Source organism: Marmota marmota, unplaced genomic scaffold, assembly GCF_001458135.2.
Source record: "Marmota marmota marmota unplaced genomic scaffold, marMar, whole genome shotgun sequence".
In the NCBI taxonomy this organism is placed as follows: Eukaryota; Metazoa; Chordata; class Mammalia; order Rodentia; family Sciuridae; genus Marmota; species Marmota marmota.
Window position 1 is genome coordinate 8,660,664 of NW_025999925.1, and position 15,207 is coordinate 8,675,870.

General features: G+C 42.8%; 1 protein-coding gene across 2 annotated transcripts in view; it reads left to right on the plus strand.

Moving 5' to 3' along the window:
* The window catches only part of Rasgrf2 (Ras protein specific guanine nucleotide releasing factor 2), a 238,540-nt gene that overhangs the window by 209,513 nt on the left and 13,820 nt on the right, over nucleotides 1-15,207 (plus strand). For both annotated transcript variants that reach the window (XM_048800210.1, XM_048800208.1), the window contains exons 19-23: nucleotides 344-456; nucleotides 6,092-6,152; nucleotides 6,454-6,557; nucleotides 8,670-8,754; nucleotides 11,880-12,077. In XM_048800210.1, coding sequence (XP_048656167.1) covers nucleotides 344-456; nucleotides 6,092-6,152; nucleotides 6,454-6,557; nucleotides 8,670-8,754; nucleotides 11,880-12,077 — 561 coding nt within the window. The remainder of the gene's footprint in view (nucleotides 1-343; nucleotides 457-6,091; nucleotides 6,153-6,453; nucleotides 6,558-8,669; nucleotides 8,755-11,879; nucleotides 12,078-15,207) is intronic.

Genomic DNA, 15,207 nt, shown 5'->3' on the forward strand with positions numbered 1-15,207 from the left:
GTGGTGTGCGTGGTTGGGTAGGTGTTGGAGGGCGGGCTGGGGGGGGGGGAGACAGAGCCAGGGCAGTTGGTTGGGTCTCAGTCGCTGTCCCAAGAGCTGTGGTTCTCAGCCTTGGGCTGCACATTTGCATCCCCTGGGCTCTTCAAAAATACCAGCAAGGTGCTCCATCCCAAACCACTTCAGCGGGGATCTTTGGGGTTAAGTGGGGGTGGGGACTCCAGGGTCCCTACATTTTAACCTTCATACCTAGCTTCTAGAGGACTTATCATGAAGAATGGTGCCAAACACCACAGAGCTAAACCCTTCAAAACTGAAATTTAAAAAGATTCATTTTATTTTATAGGATTTTGAACTCAACAACGAACTAAAGATGAATGTCCTAAATTTGCTAGAAGAAGTCTTACGAGACCCAGACCTTCTTCCCCAGGAAAGGAAAGCCACAGCCAATATCCTGAGGTAAAGGCAATTGCAGGTGCTGACTGAAGTACATTGGCTGATTCGTGCTATGTTCATAGAAAATAAGATTCTGCCAAACCAGAAGCATGAATCGTAGAATCCTGGGGGCAGCAGGGATTATGTCCTTACTGGTAAAGTATTACCTATCATCTTCTCTTTCTTGGGGACAAGTCCAGGACCTGCTGTCTCAGGGCAACTGTGGGTGGGCGACATAACCCATGTGGAGTGCTGTTGCTCTTCTTTGTGTGGGCAGATGGTTCACTGTAGACCCAAACCTGAAAGGAAGGAAGCCTTGAGGATCCCCACTTGTGAGTCCAGGAGGTGTTACAGAGAGAGAGATTTCTGTGGGTTCTAACTCTTTGGGAGTTAGCATCCGTTTATGGGTGTAATGGTGGTGTTTCTGGGGGAGCCTTGGGCACCTGTGTTGTGGATGAGCCACCACGGAGTAGATACATGTTTTATTTTAGCTTATTCCACTGGTCCTAGGACAATTTTCTGCCACCTTCTTGGCTTAGGATTTCAACATCAGGTGGGTTGTATAGCCATGTGAGTTTGTGTAGAGCATGAACTCACACATCTATGTGATCAAGGCTGGAGTCGCACTAGAGACTTGGGTGTGTCTGTAGTGGTTACACTCAGAGTCCAAGGGGCTGACAAGCTTTCTAATGGCTTCTTGAGTGAGTAGGTGGTTTCCTTCTAGTCTTCTCTACCTTAAGAGTGCAGACATCAATGGCTTTGTGCAGATATTTCAGTTACAGCCTCCCAGATACTCTAGGCTATGTCTCCCATCCCTCCTTCAGAGTGGGAAGTCTGCCATCTATCTTCTAGCACCTGGTATTTCTTTACCATTCTGATTTCTAGTTCCTTCTTACAGTCTCTGGAAATGGTCTTTTCTCTCTTCTCTCTTCAAAGTATGGCTACATTGTCTTTTTCTTTGTTTTTGTTTTTGTTGTTAACATATTATCCGGAAAGCTTGTGTGTGGAGGAGAGCCCATCTTAGCTCAGCCTACCATATTTTTACAAGTCCCTCCTTGATGTAGCAATACCAGATTTGGGGTTGTGATGTGTTTGCAACCAGCCTCTAAATTATTCTTGGTTCCCATTAGCTGAAGATCCCATAGCAGACAATTCTTTGGTGTAGGGGATGTTGTGCCTCCCCACCAAAAAAAAAAAAAAAAAAAAAAAGGTATGTTTAATTTCTAATCTCTGATACCTCAAGATGTGACTCTGTGTGGTGATAAGACCACGGCAGAAGTGATCAGTCAATTCAAAGTCATAGGGCAGTAGTGTGGGCCCCTGATTTACTATGACCATTGTCCTTATAAGAAGACAGCCGTGGAAGACTGAGAGACACAGGGAGAGCACTGTGTGTAGATGGAGGTTACGGTGGAACTGTGCAGCTGCAGATTGCTGGCAGACCACCCGAAGTCTGGGCAAGGAAAGGAAGGACAGACTCCCCTACAGGTTTCAGGGACAGCACGTCCTGTAGACCCAAACCTGAAAGGCACTCAGGCTTCTATCCAGAACTGTGAGACTAGGCTGTCCATGTCTGCCATTTTAAGCCAACCACTTTAAGATAGTTTGTTAGGACAGCTCTAGAAAACTCTAAGATGTCTATGCATCACGGTTACGTATCAGTGAGTTGTAAACACAGAGCATGTACTTAAGCATATACTTAAAGACTTCCTTAGTTTTTTTCATGTTATGAAAGCATCCAGGTAAGCTTAGGGGTTCAGTTACTGAGTCGATGTTCAGATTTTAAAATTATACACATGTATTGAGGTAAGTCTGGTCTCTGAGGGTAGTGATTATGTCTGGGAGTGATTGCTCTTCCCTTTCCCTTCATGTTAACAATTGGTTATGCTCTTTGTGCTTTAAAACACTGACATTTTGAAATTACCTTCTGGAAGTTTATGCTCCTAGAGACATTTGACTAAATAGCTGTCAGGGAAATGAAGGTGTTTGGACTGGGAACAACTGTCAGGATTGCCAACATGAGCACTCCTGTCCTCAGTCCCTGGAGATACTGCTGCCAAGTGCCAGGCATTACTAATCGATCCTGGGAGTTTTCTCTCTACTCCCAGAGGCAACCTCAGAAACCAGTGAACTGGGGTTAGTACTCCAGATGAATCCTATTTACCAACCCAGTTCATTGTTATTCATCAAGCCTAGTATGCACTAGTTCTCTTTGCTGAATAACAAACTGAGAACTAGAAGTGTAAAGCCAGAGGGAATAGACATTTTAGCAGACCTACAGTCTGGGAGTACAACACTGAGCAGAGCCTAATTCTGACTTTTGTGGGATCTTTCAGTGTTAAATCTTGGCTTAGGCCCTTAACGGTTTCAAGTGTCTTAACTAGTCTGAACCCCAGTTTCCTCATTTATAAAATAGGGCTAGTGATAATTATCCCATTGGGTTGTTATGAAGACTACATGGCGTAAAAGATTAACTCATTTTACAGCAATTATTATTGTTACTATTTGTTATTGTTGTTGTTGCTATTATTATTATTATTATTAGAAACACTGAGAGCTCTTGGAAGAAATACTTTTTTGTCATGCAGGTGGGATAGCCCAAGTGAAATATGACTAAATCTTAGTCAGACTCAACTTTCCTTAGGTTTCATCACCTTGTCTACACAAAGAGAGAGTGGACTCATATCAGGACACTCTTGGCTCTGTTTTGGACTACCTATATTTTCATCCTTGAAGAATGGATTATTCATGCATTTCTTTCTGAGTTTATTTGGTGTTTCATCTTAAATGCACAATTCTTAGACTAATCATACTGCTGATAGATGTGGGGGAACCCAGGATCCTGGATGTTGATCAAAACCCAAAGATAGTCAGGAGCTGAGCTGTGTCTCCTCTGTAGGGCCTGGACCATAGATGTAGAGGCCTCCACATCTGAAAGGGAACAATTTGGAACAAAAGCAAAATCAGTTTATGCTGTGAGAGGTAAAAGCATAACACGTTGTAGTTGAATGTAGCACTCACATTAGAGATGTATATGCATCACAGTCACGTATCAGTGAGTTGTAAACACAAAGCATGTACTTAAACATATTGCATCAGTACTCTGACATAAGCCATCCCTTACTCTCAGTCTCTTGGGGCTTACTTAATGGCGAGTGAACATAATTTCTATAAGTCTGTCTCCCTGTTTGAGAATGAAAACATCTGCTTAAGACTTTTGCATTTCAAAGTTGTCTAGCTAACCATTTATTCAAAAATCTTCCAAATGTATTCAATGTAGAGTTTTGCAGACATCTAACATGCCACCAAATGAGTTGATGATAAACATCCTGGAAGGTCAACCATGATAAGCTCAGGTCATGAAAAGATCACCCCCAAATCTTAGCATCCCAAATAGCACCCATAGGAAGACAGAAAATTTCAAATAGCTTAATGAACCAAAGTGTGTCTTAGATATCAGCATAAGATAATGGAGAAGAGCAACACTAGAGAGGAGGTAACTTCCTGACCATTTTTTTTTCCCAAAAGAAAGATTGTCCAAGCTCATAAAAATGTCTTTCCCACTGTCACATATAGTGGGTCCACAGACCTCCCTCCAGAATCTAACATATAGTGGAAAGAATGTTGTGTACCTTGGGAAAGAGTCACATTCTTCTCCTCTGTGTAACCTTCAAATGCAATTGAATAGTTTTTGGAGAATGAACCATGTTTAATTCAGTTTTTCCTCATGGTCTGCCTTTTACTTTACAATGATTCTTTCTGCTCACAAATATATGGCTCATTGCTGAGACTCTTGTAATCTAGGATTCTCTGTGAAGGGTTTTGAAAGAGGAAAGGAAGGTAGAGGGACAGGATTGGCATTTATTGGTTATCCTCTTTGTGGGATGCTTGGAGGAGGCCTTCTGTGAGCCTGAGTATGGGAATCATTGAGTAAGAGGAGAACACAGCTGGACTGGAACCTTGGGTCAGTAAGTTTCTTTGGCTTTTGTTTCCTCATCTGTAAAAGGAGATACTGCCTGGTTAGAAGGGATTGATTATGGTGTAGCACATCAAACACTTGGCATACATCTGGCATGTCGTGGGCATACAGTAAACCATCTCTGTTGACTTGGTATGGTTGAGGATTGGTGGATTTTATTTCCATCAACTATGAACAAGCAGAATATCACATCATTATTTCTTTTAAAACTTGCATCTTCCAAGGAAATCAGGCAGCCTCTAAAGCTGGAAGCAAGCACTTGGGTTCTTCTCCAGGGCCTCCAGAGGGAATGCAGCTTGCTTGACCTGGTTTAGACTTCTGACTCCATATCTGAAAAATAATAACATGTCTGTGGTTTTTTAAGCTTTCCTCTCCTCTCCCAAAAAACCTAGCATGCTCCAGTAGACAGGCTACATGGTTTGGGACTGCTTAAATATTTTAATACTTTTTATATGTACTTATACTTTAATTTTGGAAAACTGAAAATGCTTGGCCCCAGATGACCTATTAGAGAACTGGATGCCCACTTGGTATGATTATCCTGGATTCTGAACTTTTTTTTTTTTAATGTTTTTTAGATGTTGGTGGACCTTTATTTTACTCATTTATTTATATGTGGTGCTGAGGATCAAACCCAGTGCCTCACACATGCTGGACAAGTGCTCTACCACTGAGCCACAACCCCAGCCCTGATTCTGATCTTCTGTTGAACATAAAGTATCCACCCACTTTGGTATCTTAGGTATTAACTTATGTATTAGTTATTAACTCATTCATCATTTACTAACAAAAATAAAGATATGTAGAGAGAGCTGAATAACACTGTGCAGGGGATACAGATCTGGAAAGTAAAAGTGAAGAGTCATCTGCCTGCTCTTGCCCCATCTTGTTCCAAGTATTGCCAAACAGAAACTCTCCTGTAAGTCCTAAGTTGAGCGGGGGCTCTGCATTTCCTGCCTCAGCACCAGCAGGGAGTGCAGGGCGGGTGCTGGTGGAGTGTGGATGGGGTGCTCAGGCGAATAGCACACTCCTCTGTGTCATTACAGCATGCCTGGATTCACATCCTAAATCATCTGGTAATTATCCAACCCAACTTACCTCGGGGTTCACTTTGATAGTTGTTTAGGACAAGTTGGCTCCTATTCTTTTTTTTATGTTATTAGTTTATTTACAACATATCTAGTATGCTATGAATCCAAGAGTTTGATCCATTTTTCAGAGATTGCACCTCTTAAAACATTCTTCATATCTTGTTAAATGGATGGATTAGGAGTCCTTATTTCTTAAGCAGTTGGCCCAAAGTATAAGGTCATCATAACCATAAGCATCATTTGTTTTCCACTGAAAATGGCAAATTCTTCCTGGGGCCCCCCTCATGGTAGCTCAAATGGACCACCCAAGTGGTGAATCTCCAAATGCTCTGTCCCAATATGGCACTGCTGGGGGCTCTGCTGGTTGGTTCCTATTCTAGATCACCTCTCCCAATACTTCTCTTGTACGTTTCACAAGTGTCTTTCTGTTTCTGCCATCATTTCCTCCACTCAGCAGCCTGTTGTACTGCACAGCCTTGCAGACCCAAACCTGACTTCCCACCCAGGGAAAACTAACCTGCATTTTACAGTTTCATTCCTAGCATGCCTATTTTCTTCTTTTTCATGGGGGATGTTTTGATTTTTTTAGGGCCCTTTCACAAGATGATCAAGATGACATTCACCTAAAATTAGAAGACATAATTCAAATGGTAAGTTCAGCCACAGTTTATTGAACTTAGGCATATGCACACTGCCTCTCAAAGGTAAGTAATGCACTTGCAGCTGATCACCATGTTTGACCATACGTCTATCTGTGAAGCTCTGTGCGGTGCACCACATTCTACAGAGGGGCTAGCAATTGGTCAGTGAGATTAATGTTGGCTTCGCTATTCCTTTTTTAGCTAGAATCTAGTGCCGGACTTCATACTTCCACAGATGGGGCTGTCCACAGTGAGATGGTGAGTGCCTTGTTCCCACCCATGTTTGACTTCTCTCCTTCATGTTTTTCAGACTGACTGTCCAAAGGCCGAGTGCTTTGAGAGCTTATCAGCCATGGAGCTGGCTGAGCAGATCACCCTCCTAGACCACGTCATTTTCAGAAGCATTCCTTATGAGTGAGTGGCACCCCTTGCAGCACCAAGTGTCAGTTGCAGTGTCTGGCCTAGAAGCTGAATTGTCCTAAGGCAGATGTGTGTGTGTGTGTGTGTGTGTGTGTGTGTGTGTGTATGCAGAGGTGTGAGTCTTAAGGTTCAGATTATTTGGCCCCATTTGAATGTATCTTGGTTCCAGTTTATATTGGGTATAGTGATTTGGGGAGTCTCCAGATGGTTAGTCTTGTGTTTCTATATGTACTGGGGTTACTGTAGAGTGTGAATTGCTGTGTTCTAGCCTTGAGTTACAGAAACCTCAATACAATTACAAGAACAGTTCTCAGACTTTGGGCCTAGAATCATTGAGCTTGTTAAAAATGAATATTCTTAGATATTTCCCTCAGAAATTCTGATTCTACTAGGTATTTATTTATTAATTAATTCTGATTCTACTAGGTATTTATCATCCTCCTAGACCAAGTCATTTTCAGAAGCATTCCTTGTTCTTGTGGTGGTAATGGTTGTTTTGAGACCCAGGAAACTGTCTTTTCAATGAGAATCCCATATGAATCTGAGTGGTCCGAGGCCCTACTTTGAGAAAACAGTGATCTAGTAAACATTTTAAATTCTGCTATAGTTCTCTCACTTCCATAAATCAACAAGTATTGTGAGCCTTATGGCCACGGACCCACACAACAGTTTCCTCCTGCGTAGAACAGGAGGGGCTCTTGAAGCCCCTTCCAGCTGTCATACTCAGTATCCCCCAAAGCAAGGCCTTTGTCTAAACAAACGGACACTATTGGCACTTGTGCTCCATGAACTAGTAACTATGTTGGAGGTGATAAGAGCCAGGAATGTGACCCATGTCGTATGTGGAAGAGAGAACATCTGTGATGGTGGAGGGTTGGGTGTGGACAGGGTAGATGGGCTAGAGGCATGAAGGAAAGAGCAAATGGATGTCCCAAAGACTTTTCCTTAATGCATTTTATCTTTTTCCCCTCCATGCTCCAGTACATAGACCTATACATGAATATGAAAAAATAAAAATGAAACAGGAATGTAGCTCACTGGCTGTTTAAATGAATCTGATGGCAAGCTGAAAACCTGGTTTAGGAACCACAGGGTCACTTCCTCTGCGGCCCCCTCACTTCTTCACTATACTCCAGTGCATCAAGGCAGGGGACATGACTTGTGGAGGAAGAGAATAATCAATGCCAAAACTTTGGTGGTGGCTCTTGGTGTGTCTCCTCTGTGTGAATGTCAACCAATTATTTCCATCCATGGGCCTGGCACACCTTTATAACCAACACTTCAGGACAGGAGCAGTATCAACAACAGCAAGGGACAAAGAAACTTGCACAAGGATTCAGTCAACATTTCTGTACTGGGAATGTGTCCGAGTTTATTTTTTAATGCCCATACAAAATAATTCCCTGTGCTCCATCTTGATTGTTCCTGCCCATTCATTGTTCCTGAATGCAGTGAATGAGCAGGGACGCTGTCCAGAAACCAGACTGAGCTTTCATGCAACTGAACTGCCTTGATCAGGCAACTGTGCTGCAAAAGTGGCAACAGGGAGCATTTATTTGGCTCCTCAAATGTGTGCTGCTCTGAGCTCTTGGGAGGACAAAATAAAGTCCCTGCCTTTGGAACCTGTGTTCTTTAGAGAATTTCACAGCAAAGGGAAAGAAAAAGTTCTGTCCTTGATTAACATTTTTGGCAGTCATAGATTTATTTTATTTTATTTTTTGGTGCCTCTGCTAAGGTTTAACATTTTGAGAAACTAATCCAGGGAAAACAGTGTTGGTTTCTGAGTTAGTACTTAACTTCTTTATTTCTCTCATGTTGGTGGTAATTTTCCAACTTCAGAAAAGCCTTTACAGGAACAAAGTTCCAAACATTTGCAAGAGAAAACTGGAGACTGAAAAACCTGTTTCTTTTTTGTCATCGAGTAGTGAAATACTGGAGTTGAGCTACAATTCATTAGAGATTGGTCGGTAGCAGCAGGTGGGCCTCAAGGAATGTTGCAGGCGATGTCAATGTAGTGTATCTCATATGCATGATAGTTATGCAGGATCATAGCCATTGTCTCTTAAAAAACTTAAATTGGTTTTGTGTTTTGTTTTGAACTTTCAGAGAGTTTCTTGGGCAGGGATGGATGAAGCTGGATAAAAATGAAAGAACACCTTACATTATGAAAAACAGCCAACACTTTAATGATGTGAGTAACCATGAAAATAAAACCTTGGGCACGTTACAGGAAGATGAGTACCGGGGTCTTCCGACTCCTTCTCTAAAAACAAACTCTGCCACTGACTTTTAAAACAGAACTGATGGACTTCAAAGACAAACTTAAATATCCCCTAACATCTTGTAGTGATGTGATGATTTCTAGTAATCTCCTGGCATAACAGGTTCAATTTTGATGGGAAGCAGTCAATATTGTTTAAGTTGCTGTTATTATTTTTATGGTAATCCTTGTAGCTTCCAGATAGATCATATATTGACTGACAAAACCAGCAGTGCCTGTGTCACTGGCCCCTGGTGGTGATGGTGACAGTAAGATTGGATTGTATAACTCCTCCTCATCATCTTGGAACATTCAGCCCAAATCGCATTCCAGCATGGGAAGTGCCATCTTAGAACACGATCACATTGCTGCTGGGCTCTGTGCAGTGGTGCCAGCTGCTGCTCTCAGCTCGGCCTTTCTCCAGCCGTGAGACTGGGAATGGCTTTTGTGCCCACCAACTCTTAGTTGGTTCTGTTCTAATAGCCTTTAGTCCTGTGGGAAAAGAAGTAACAGATGTGGAAGTGTCTTTCATTCTGTTCAAACAAAGGGAAAACTTCCTTTCCAGTTGCACTGAACTACGGTAAAAGGAATAATGATGGTGTTTAAAAACACAAGGAACCCCACAGGTACATTAATAAGTCATCCAAAATTCAAATACAAAAACAGTATAGATTCCCAAGGCAGCACTCTGCACAGGGTATATTCAGAGAGCACTGATGCTTAGGGAATGCTGTCACATAATGGGCTTCCCTGCCACTGGTGCTAAAGGGCAGGGTGCCTGACTTATCTGGGTCACTTTGAGAAGCAGGGTCTGGCTATGGAAAATAAAGCTTCGTTACCTGAGTTGTACATACATCTGCAATATACCTGACACTCCTATCAGAGGCGCATCTCAGGCTCCAGACCCACATATCTCTTCCTCCTTGATGACCTCTGCATGGTGCAGATGGAACCCGCCATATGCACACCCCCCCCCTTGCCAAGCCTGTCTCTGCAGCTTCTTCTCAGTGTTGGTTGATGGCCTCTCCATATATTTGCTCCCCCAAACTCTGGATCTAGAGGTTGTCTCTGTCTCCTTTTCCTTCACTCACCTCTCTCTTACCATCTCCCCCAACATCTTCCTGAGCCCTAAATCTACCTGCGTCTCAGACCCTTCCTCACCCCTCCTCCCCCATTGCCACAACCTGGATTTGACTTCATCCTTTTGCTCCTGGAGCTTCTGGCTCCTCTCTTCCCACCTGAGTCACTGTGCCCTGATGTATTCCATGTGCCATGCCCTAGGAATGACTCCTCTGAAAGGTCAATCTAATTAGGTTGCTCTCTTTGGCAAAATCTGTGAGGGGCTTGCCCTCACCTTCAGGAGATGGTCTCAACTCCTCAACCTGGTGTGCAAGAGCCTGCCCATCTGTCATCCTTGTGTCTCCAGCCCCCTAAGCTCCTCAGAGGGCAGCCAGGTCCTCAGTGATGCCATGCCTTCCACCACTGGCCCTTTGCTCTTCTATTTTGATGGGAAACAGAGGATAGTCATCCTCATCTTTCAAGATGCAATGTAGGCATGACCTGTTTCCAGCATCCTCCCCTGAATTAGACCAGATCCCCATTCTATCTCCATGTTCCCAGTCCCCTCCATGCCTAGACATAGTTTCACATTTCTCTTTGTGGCATTTACTTGTCCACACATCTTCCTCCCCTTCCCATCCCACCTAACTAGGTTCAGAGTGCCTTAAGGTTGGTGTGTTAGTCAGATATTTCTATAATAAAATACTCAAGATAATTAACTCATAATGAAAAAAAGGTTTACTTTGTCTCCCAGTTTTGGAGCCTGTAATCCAAGGTCAGGCAGTCCCATTGCTTTGGACCTCTGGTGCACATTGCAGATAGCAGTGGCAGGGAGCATGTGTCAGAGCAAGTGGCTGTCCCATGGCCAGGATGCAAATGAATGGAGGAGGGAGGGGCTTGGTTACTGCATCCCTTTCTAAGGTAGGCCCCCAGCAACCTAGGGACCTCACACAAGGCCCTTCCTCCTGGAGGTCCACAGCACTGTCCAATAGCACCACCCTAGGGACCAAACCCTTAACATTGAGTCAGTTAGGGACACTTAGTTCTTTTTCTTCTGTTCTCTACACCTAAGACTACTTCCATCCATTTGCTCAGTAATTACTGGCAATGATTTCTTCACCGAAACTATTGATTAACAAAATCACCTGTTCCCCCTGCAGACTGGATTCCAGACCACCCCTCTCACCACTCTGAGGATGAACAGATGCTCAATAAGTTGCACCACAGTAGGTGCTTTAGTGAATGTCACAGTGATGACTCTGGGGCACTGGTAGAGCTTACAGACCTTCGGAATCATGCAAGAATGGAGTTCCCCACCAGATTTAGTGTATCAATGCAAGATTCCACAGCCCATGTTCCCTTTGTTAGTAATCCTATTTTTCCCTTTTCCTCTCCATATTGCAACAGTTGAGCTTCTTAAGCTGGCTTTCTCTAGCAGAATGACAATATTTAGCCCCGAGGCCATAAGCTCTTTAAAATGCCAGTGAAAAAATCATAAGAAGGAGAAAATGTTCTCTCTTCGTCTGCAACTAAGAGTTTCTGGTTGGAGAGTTGATCAGTTCAGAATTTGGTCTGACTAGGGGTGAGTGTTTTTAATTTCCCTGTAATATCTGAGGCATCCTGCTGCTGAGGACGAGGAGTATGTGTTTCCAAGGAGTGACATCCCTGGTCTACAAACATTGCCTTTCCTCGGGAGTTAGATTATTCTCTCCTTCATCAAAATCCCTGATTCATAAAATCGCTTTTCCCCCCCAACAAACTAGATTCTAAAGAATCCTTCTGCACACTCTAAGGGTGACCGGATGCTCAGCAGTTTAATGTTATTATTACACAGACATCAGTTTCCTTAGAAACAGGGTGACCCCTATTGGATATGTGCATTCTTAGAAAGTCAGTATCCAAAGATGGAATGGATCTCCACACCGTAGGACACCCTCCTTTCCTGTATGCACTTCTCTAGTTCTTAGACAGCCTTTCTGAATTTTTGCTTGTCTCAGATGAGTAACCTGGTGGCCTCCCAGATAATGAATTATGCTGATGTCAGCTCCCGTGCCAACGCCATCGAGAAGTGGGTGGCAGTGGCGGACATTTGCAGATGCCTGCACAACTACAATGGCGTGCTGGAGATCACCTCGGCCTTAAACAGAAGTGCCATCTACAGGCTGAAGAAAACCTGGGCCAAGGTGTCCAAGCAGGTGAGCATCCGAGTGCGACACAGACTGCTGCTGAGAGGAGGAGAGGCTGGAGACGAGAGCCAAGATAAATATTACTAATTAGGAAATCATTAGCTGAGATGAGCAGCATAGTTGCCAAAGAAAGGTGCCAACATGGGTAATTACCGTGCTCTTACCACTTAATTAATTCCACTCATGTGCATTTCCAAAACATTCATTAAAACATTTGGGGTGGGGGTACAGCCTCAAACAATGTGACAGTCAAGAGTTGCTTTCCCAATGATTTCAGGAGGGCACCCTCATTTCAGGCGATGACCAATGGATTCATTCTTTTCCCCCCAAGGTAGGGACACAGATGTCTTAGGGCCAAAAGACCTCAGGGCTCACCTTTTTCTTTGTCATTCATGTAGCAGACTTAAAGTTTTGGCAAAATGACTTAGATGTGCACAAACATAACTTTCTTAAATTTTTTTTATTGGGTTCTACCTGCCCCTGGCCTGTTGTTTTCATTCAGATAATTTCAAGATTCAAACCAAATCACAATTCTTCCCTGCCTTTTTTCATCTGGGTTTCTGCCTGGGTATTGCTAGGTATTGGGAGGGCTTCTCTGGGCTTCTGGAAGGTTCTCTGTACCCCTGGCTTCCTATTAGTCCTTTACTGATTGGTCCCTGGGTACTTGCTCACCCTGCCCAGGAACCACCCTGCGCTGATCCCGCCCTGCTTCAGCTCTCATTGACTCAGCTGATGCTGTGAGCCTCTGTCTCTCAGGCTGGCGCCCCTTGGTGACTCCCGTTGGATGTGTGCATTCTTCATAAGATGACTACCAAAGGGCCTTGGGAGAATTTTCTAGTCTCTTCCATCCTACATTGGTGCCCGTGGGTAGGAGGGTCTTTATCAGGTGCTCTCTGCCTCGCCTACCCCAACACCCCACCTACCTGGATGTGCCCACCAACGTTGGCGAAGGGCATCTACATGGTGCCATCTCTAGGGAACCAGACTAGAAGAAGAGCATAACTACATTCTGCTGAGATGTCCTCAGGTCTTTCAGTCCAGAGTTGTTTTCTGAATTATTTAAGCGTGTAAAAAGAAGCTTCCTGACGATTTAAGCCCCTCTCTGAGAAGTGTTATTTCTCACTCCTCTCTGTTTTGGCTTCTCTCTCCAAGCCTTTCCTTTGATATAGGAGATGCTGCAACTTCTCTACATGGCTGGACACCAAGCCTAAGTCAGAGTCTTCATCCACCCTTGCTTATTCCTCAGGAAAAGCACAGAGCTCTGAGAATCTTGATCTCTTAGAGCTCACAAGTCTGTTTTATTAGAGCAAAGGCTGGACTTTGTGAAATAAAAGCCATGGTTTAAAAATACTATTTTTAGTTTCTTATTCGGGGATGATTGTAACTTCACTCGCAGTTGTAAGATAATATAGATATGTCCTACACATTGCTCCCACTTTCCCCCAGTGACAACCTTTTTATATCTGTAGACAAAATCACAACCAGGAAATGAGTGAACATTGGTACAATCCACCAATCTTACTCAGGACTCACCAGCTTTTCATGTCTTTGTGTGTGGAGGGGTATTTATTCTATGTACTTTTGTTACAAGGGTAGATTAGCATGACCACAACCCCAGTCAGGATACAGCGTATGTAGTTCCATTACAAAGGTCTCTTGTGCCATGCTTCAATAGCCATAATCACCTTACTTCCAGGCCCATTCCCTGACTTTTAGCAATCACTAATCTGTTTTCCATCTCTATAATTCTGTCATTTCAAGAACTGTATATAAATGGAATCATAGAGTATGTGACATTTTGAGATTTGCTTTTTTTAACTCAGCATAATTCTCTTGAGCTCCATTTAAGTTACTACCTGTATCAATACTGTATTCTCTTTTATTGCTGAGTAGTATTCCATGGTATGGATATAATATACCACATTTTGTTTCACCATTCACTCCTTGAAGGACACTTGAGTAGCTTCTAGATCAGGGCTATTATGAATAAAACTACTATGAACATTCACATAAAGGTTTTGTGTGAACATCAGTTTTCATTTCTCTGGGATAAATGTCTAAGAGTGCAATTGCTGATTAGTGTGTATTTAGTTTTATAAGAAACTGCCAAACTTTTCCAGAGTGGCTGTACTCTTTTACACTCCTATCAGAAATGTATGAGTGATCCAGGTTCTCTACATTCTTGCTAGCATTTGATATTATCATTTTTAAAAAAAAATCTAGTCACACTGATAGCTCACTGTGACAAAAATGTGCACTTTTTAATGGTTCATGATGTTAAATTTCTTTTCATGTGCTTTTTTGCCATCTGTATATCCTCTTCAATGAAAGCTAGTATGTAGAAATATAATCTGATTTTTTACATTGACTTCTATCTATCATGATAACCTCACTTAATAGTTCCAGAAGGTTTTTTTGTAGACTTCTTGGATTTTTTACATAGACAATTATGTGATTTATAAATAGGAGCAGTCATTTCTTTCTTAATTTATATGCCTTTTATTTTATTTTATTTTATTTTATTTTGCCTTGTTGTTCTGATACTTCTAATATTGCATTGACTAGAGAGAGGCAAGAAAGGACATCCTTACCTTGTTCTCAATTTTGGGGGCAGAGCTTTCAGTCTTTCACCATCCAACCTGGTAATCCAGTGTTTTGTTTTGTTTTGTAAATGCTTTTTATAAAATGAAGGAAGCAGTCGTCTTTCCCTAGTTTTCTGAGAGTTTTTATAATTAGTGGGAATCAGAATGCTATTTTTTAAGTGGACTTTAAACACTTATCCCAGTGGCTCAGAAGGCTGAGGCAGGAGGATCGCATGTTCAAAGCTAGCCTCAGCAACAGCGAGGCACTAAGCAACTCAGTGAGACACTGTCTTTAAACGAAAAATACAAAATAGGGCTGGGGATGTGGCTCAGTAGTTGAGTGCTCCTGAGTTCAGTTCTCAGTACCAAAGGAGGGGGGAAAAAAAACCATTTATGTGAGAACCCAAAAGCTGGACACCAACCCCAGTGTAGTGGCTATTTTGCCTTCAAGGATCAGGTGTTGGCTGAACAGAGCGTATCATCCTGTTACACACTTGGCAGCACTTCATTAGGGTCAGTAAGTCACGCCTCAGCCTTCCTTTTCCTTCTCTTCCCTG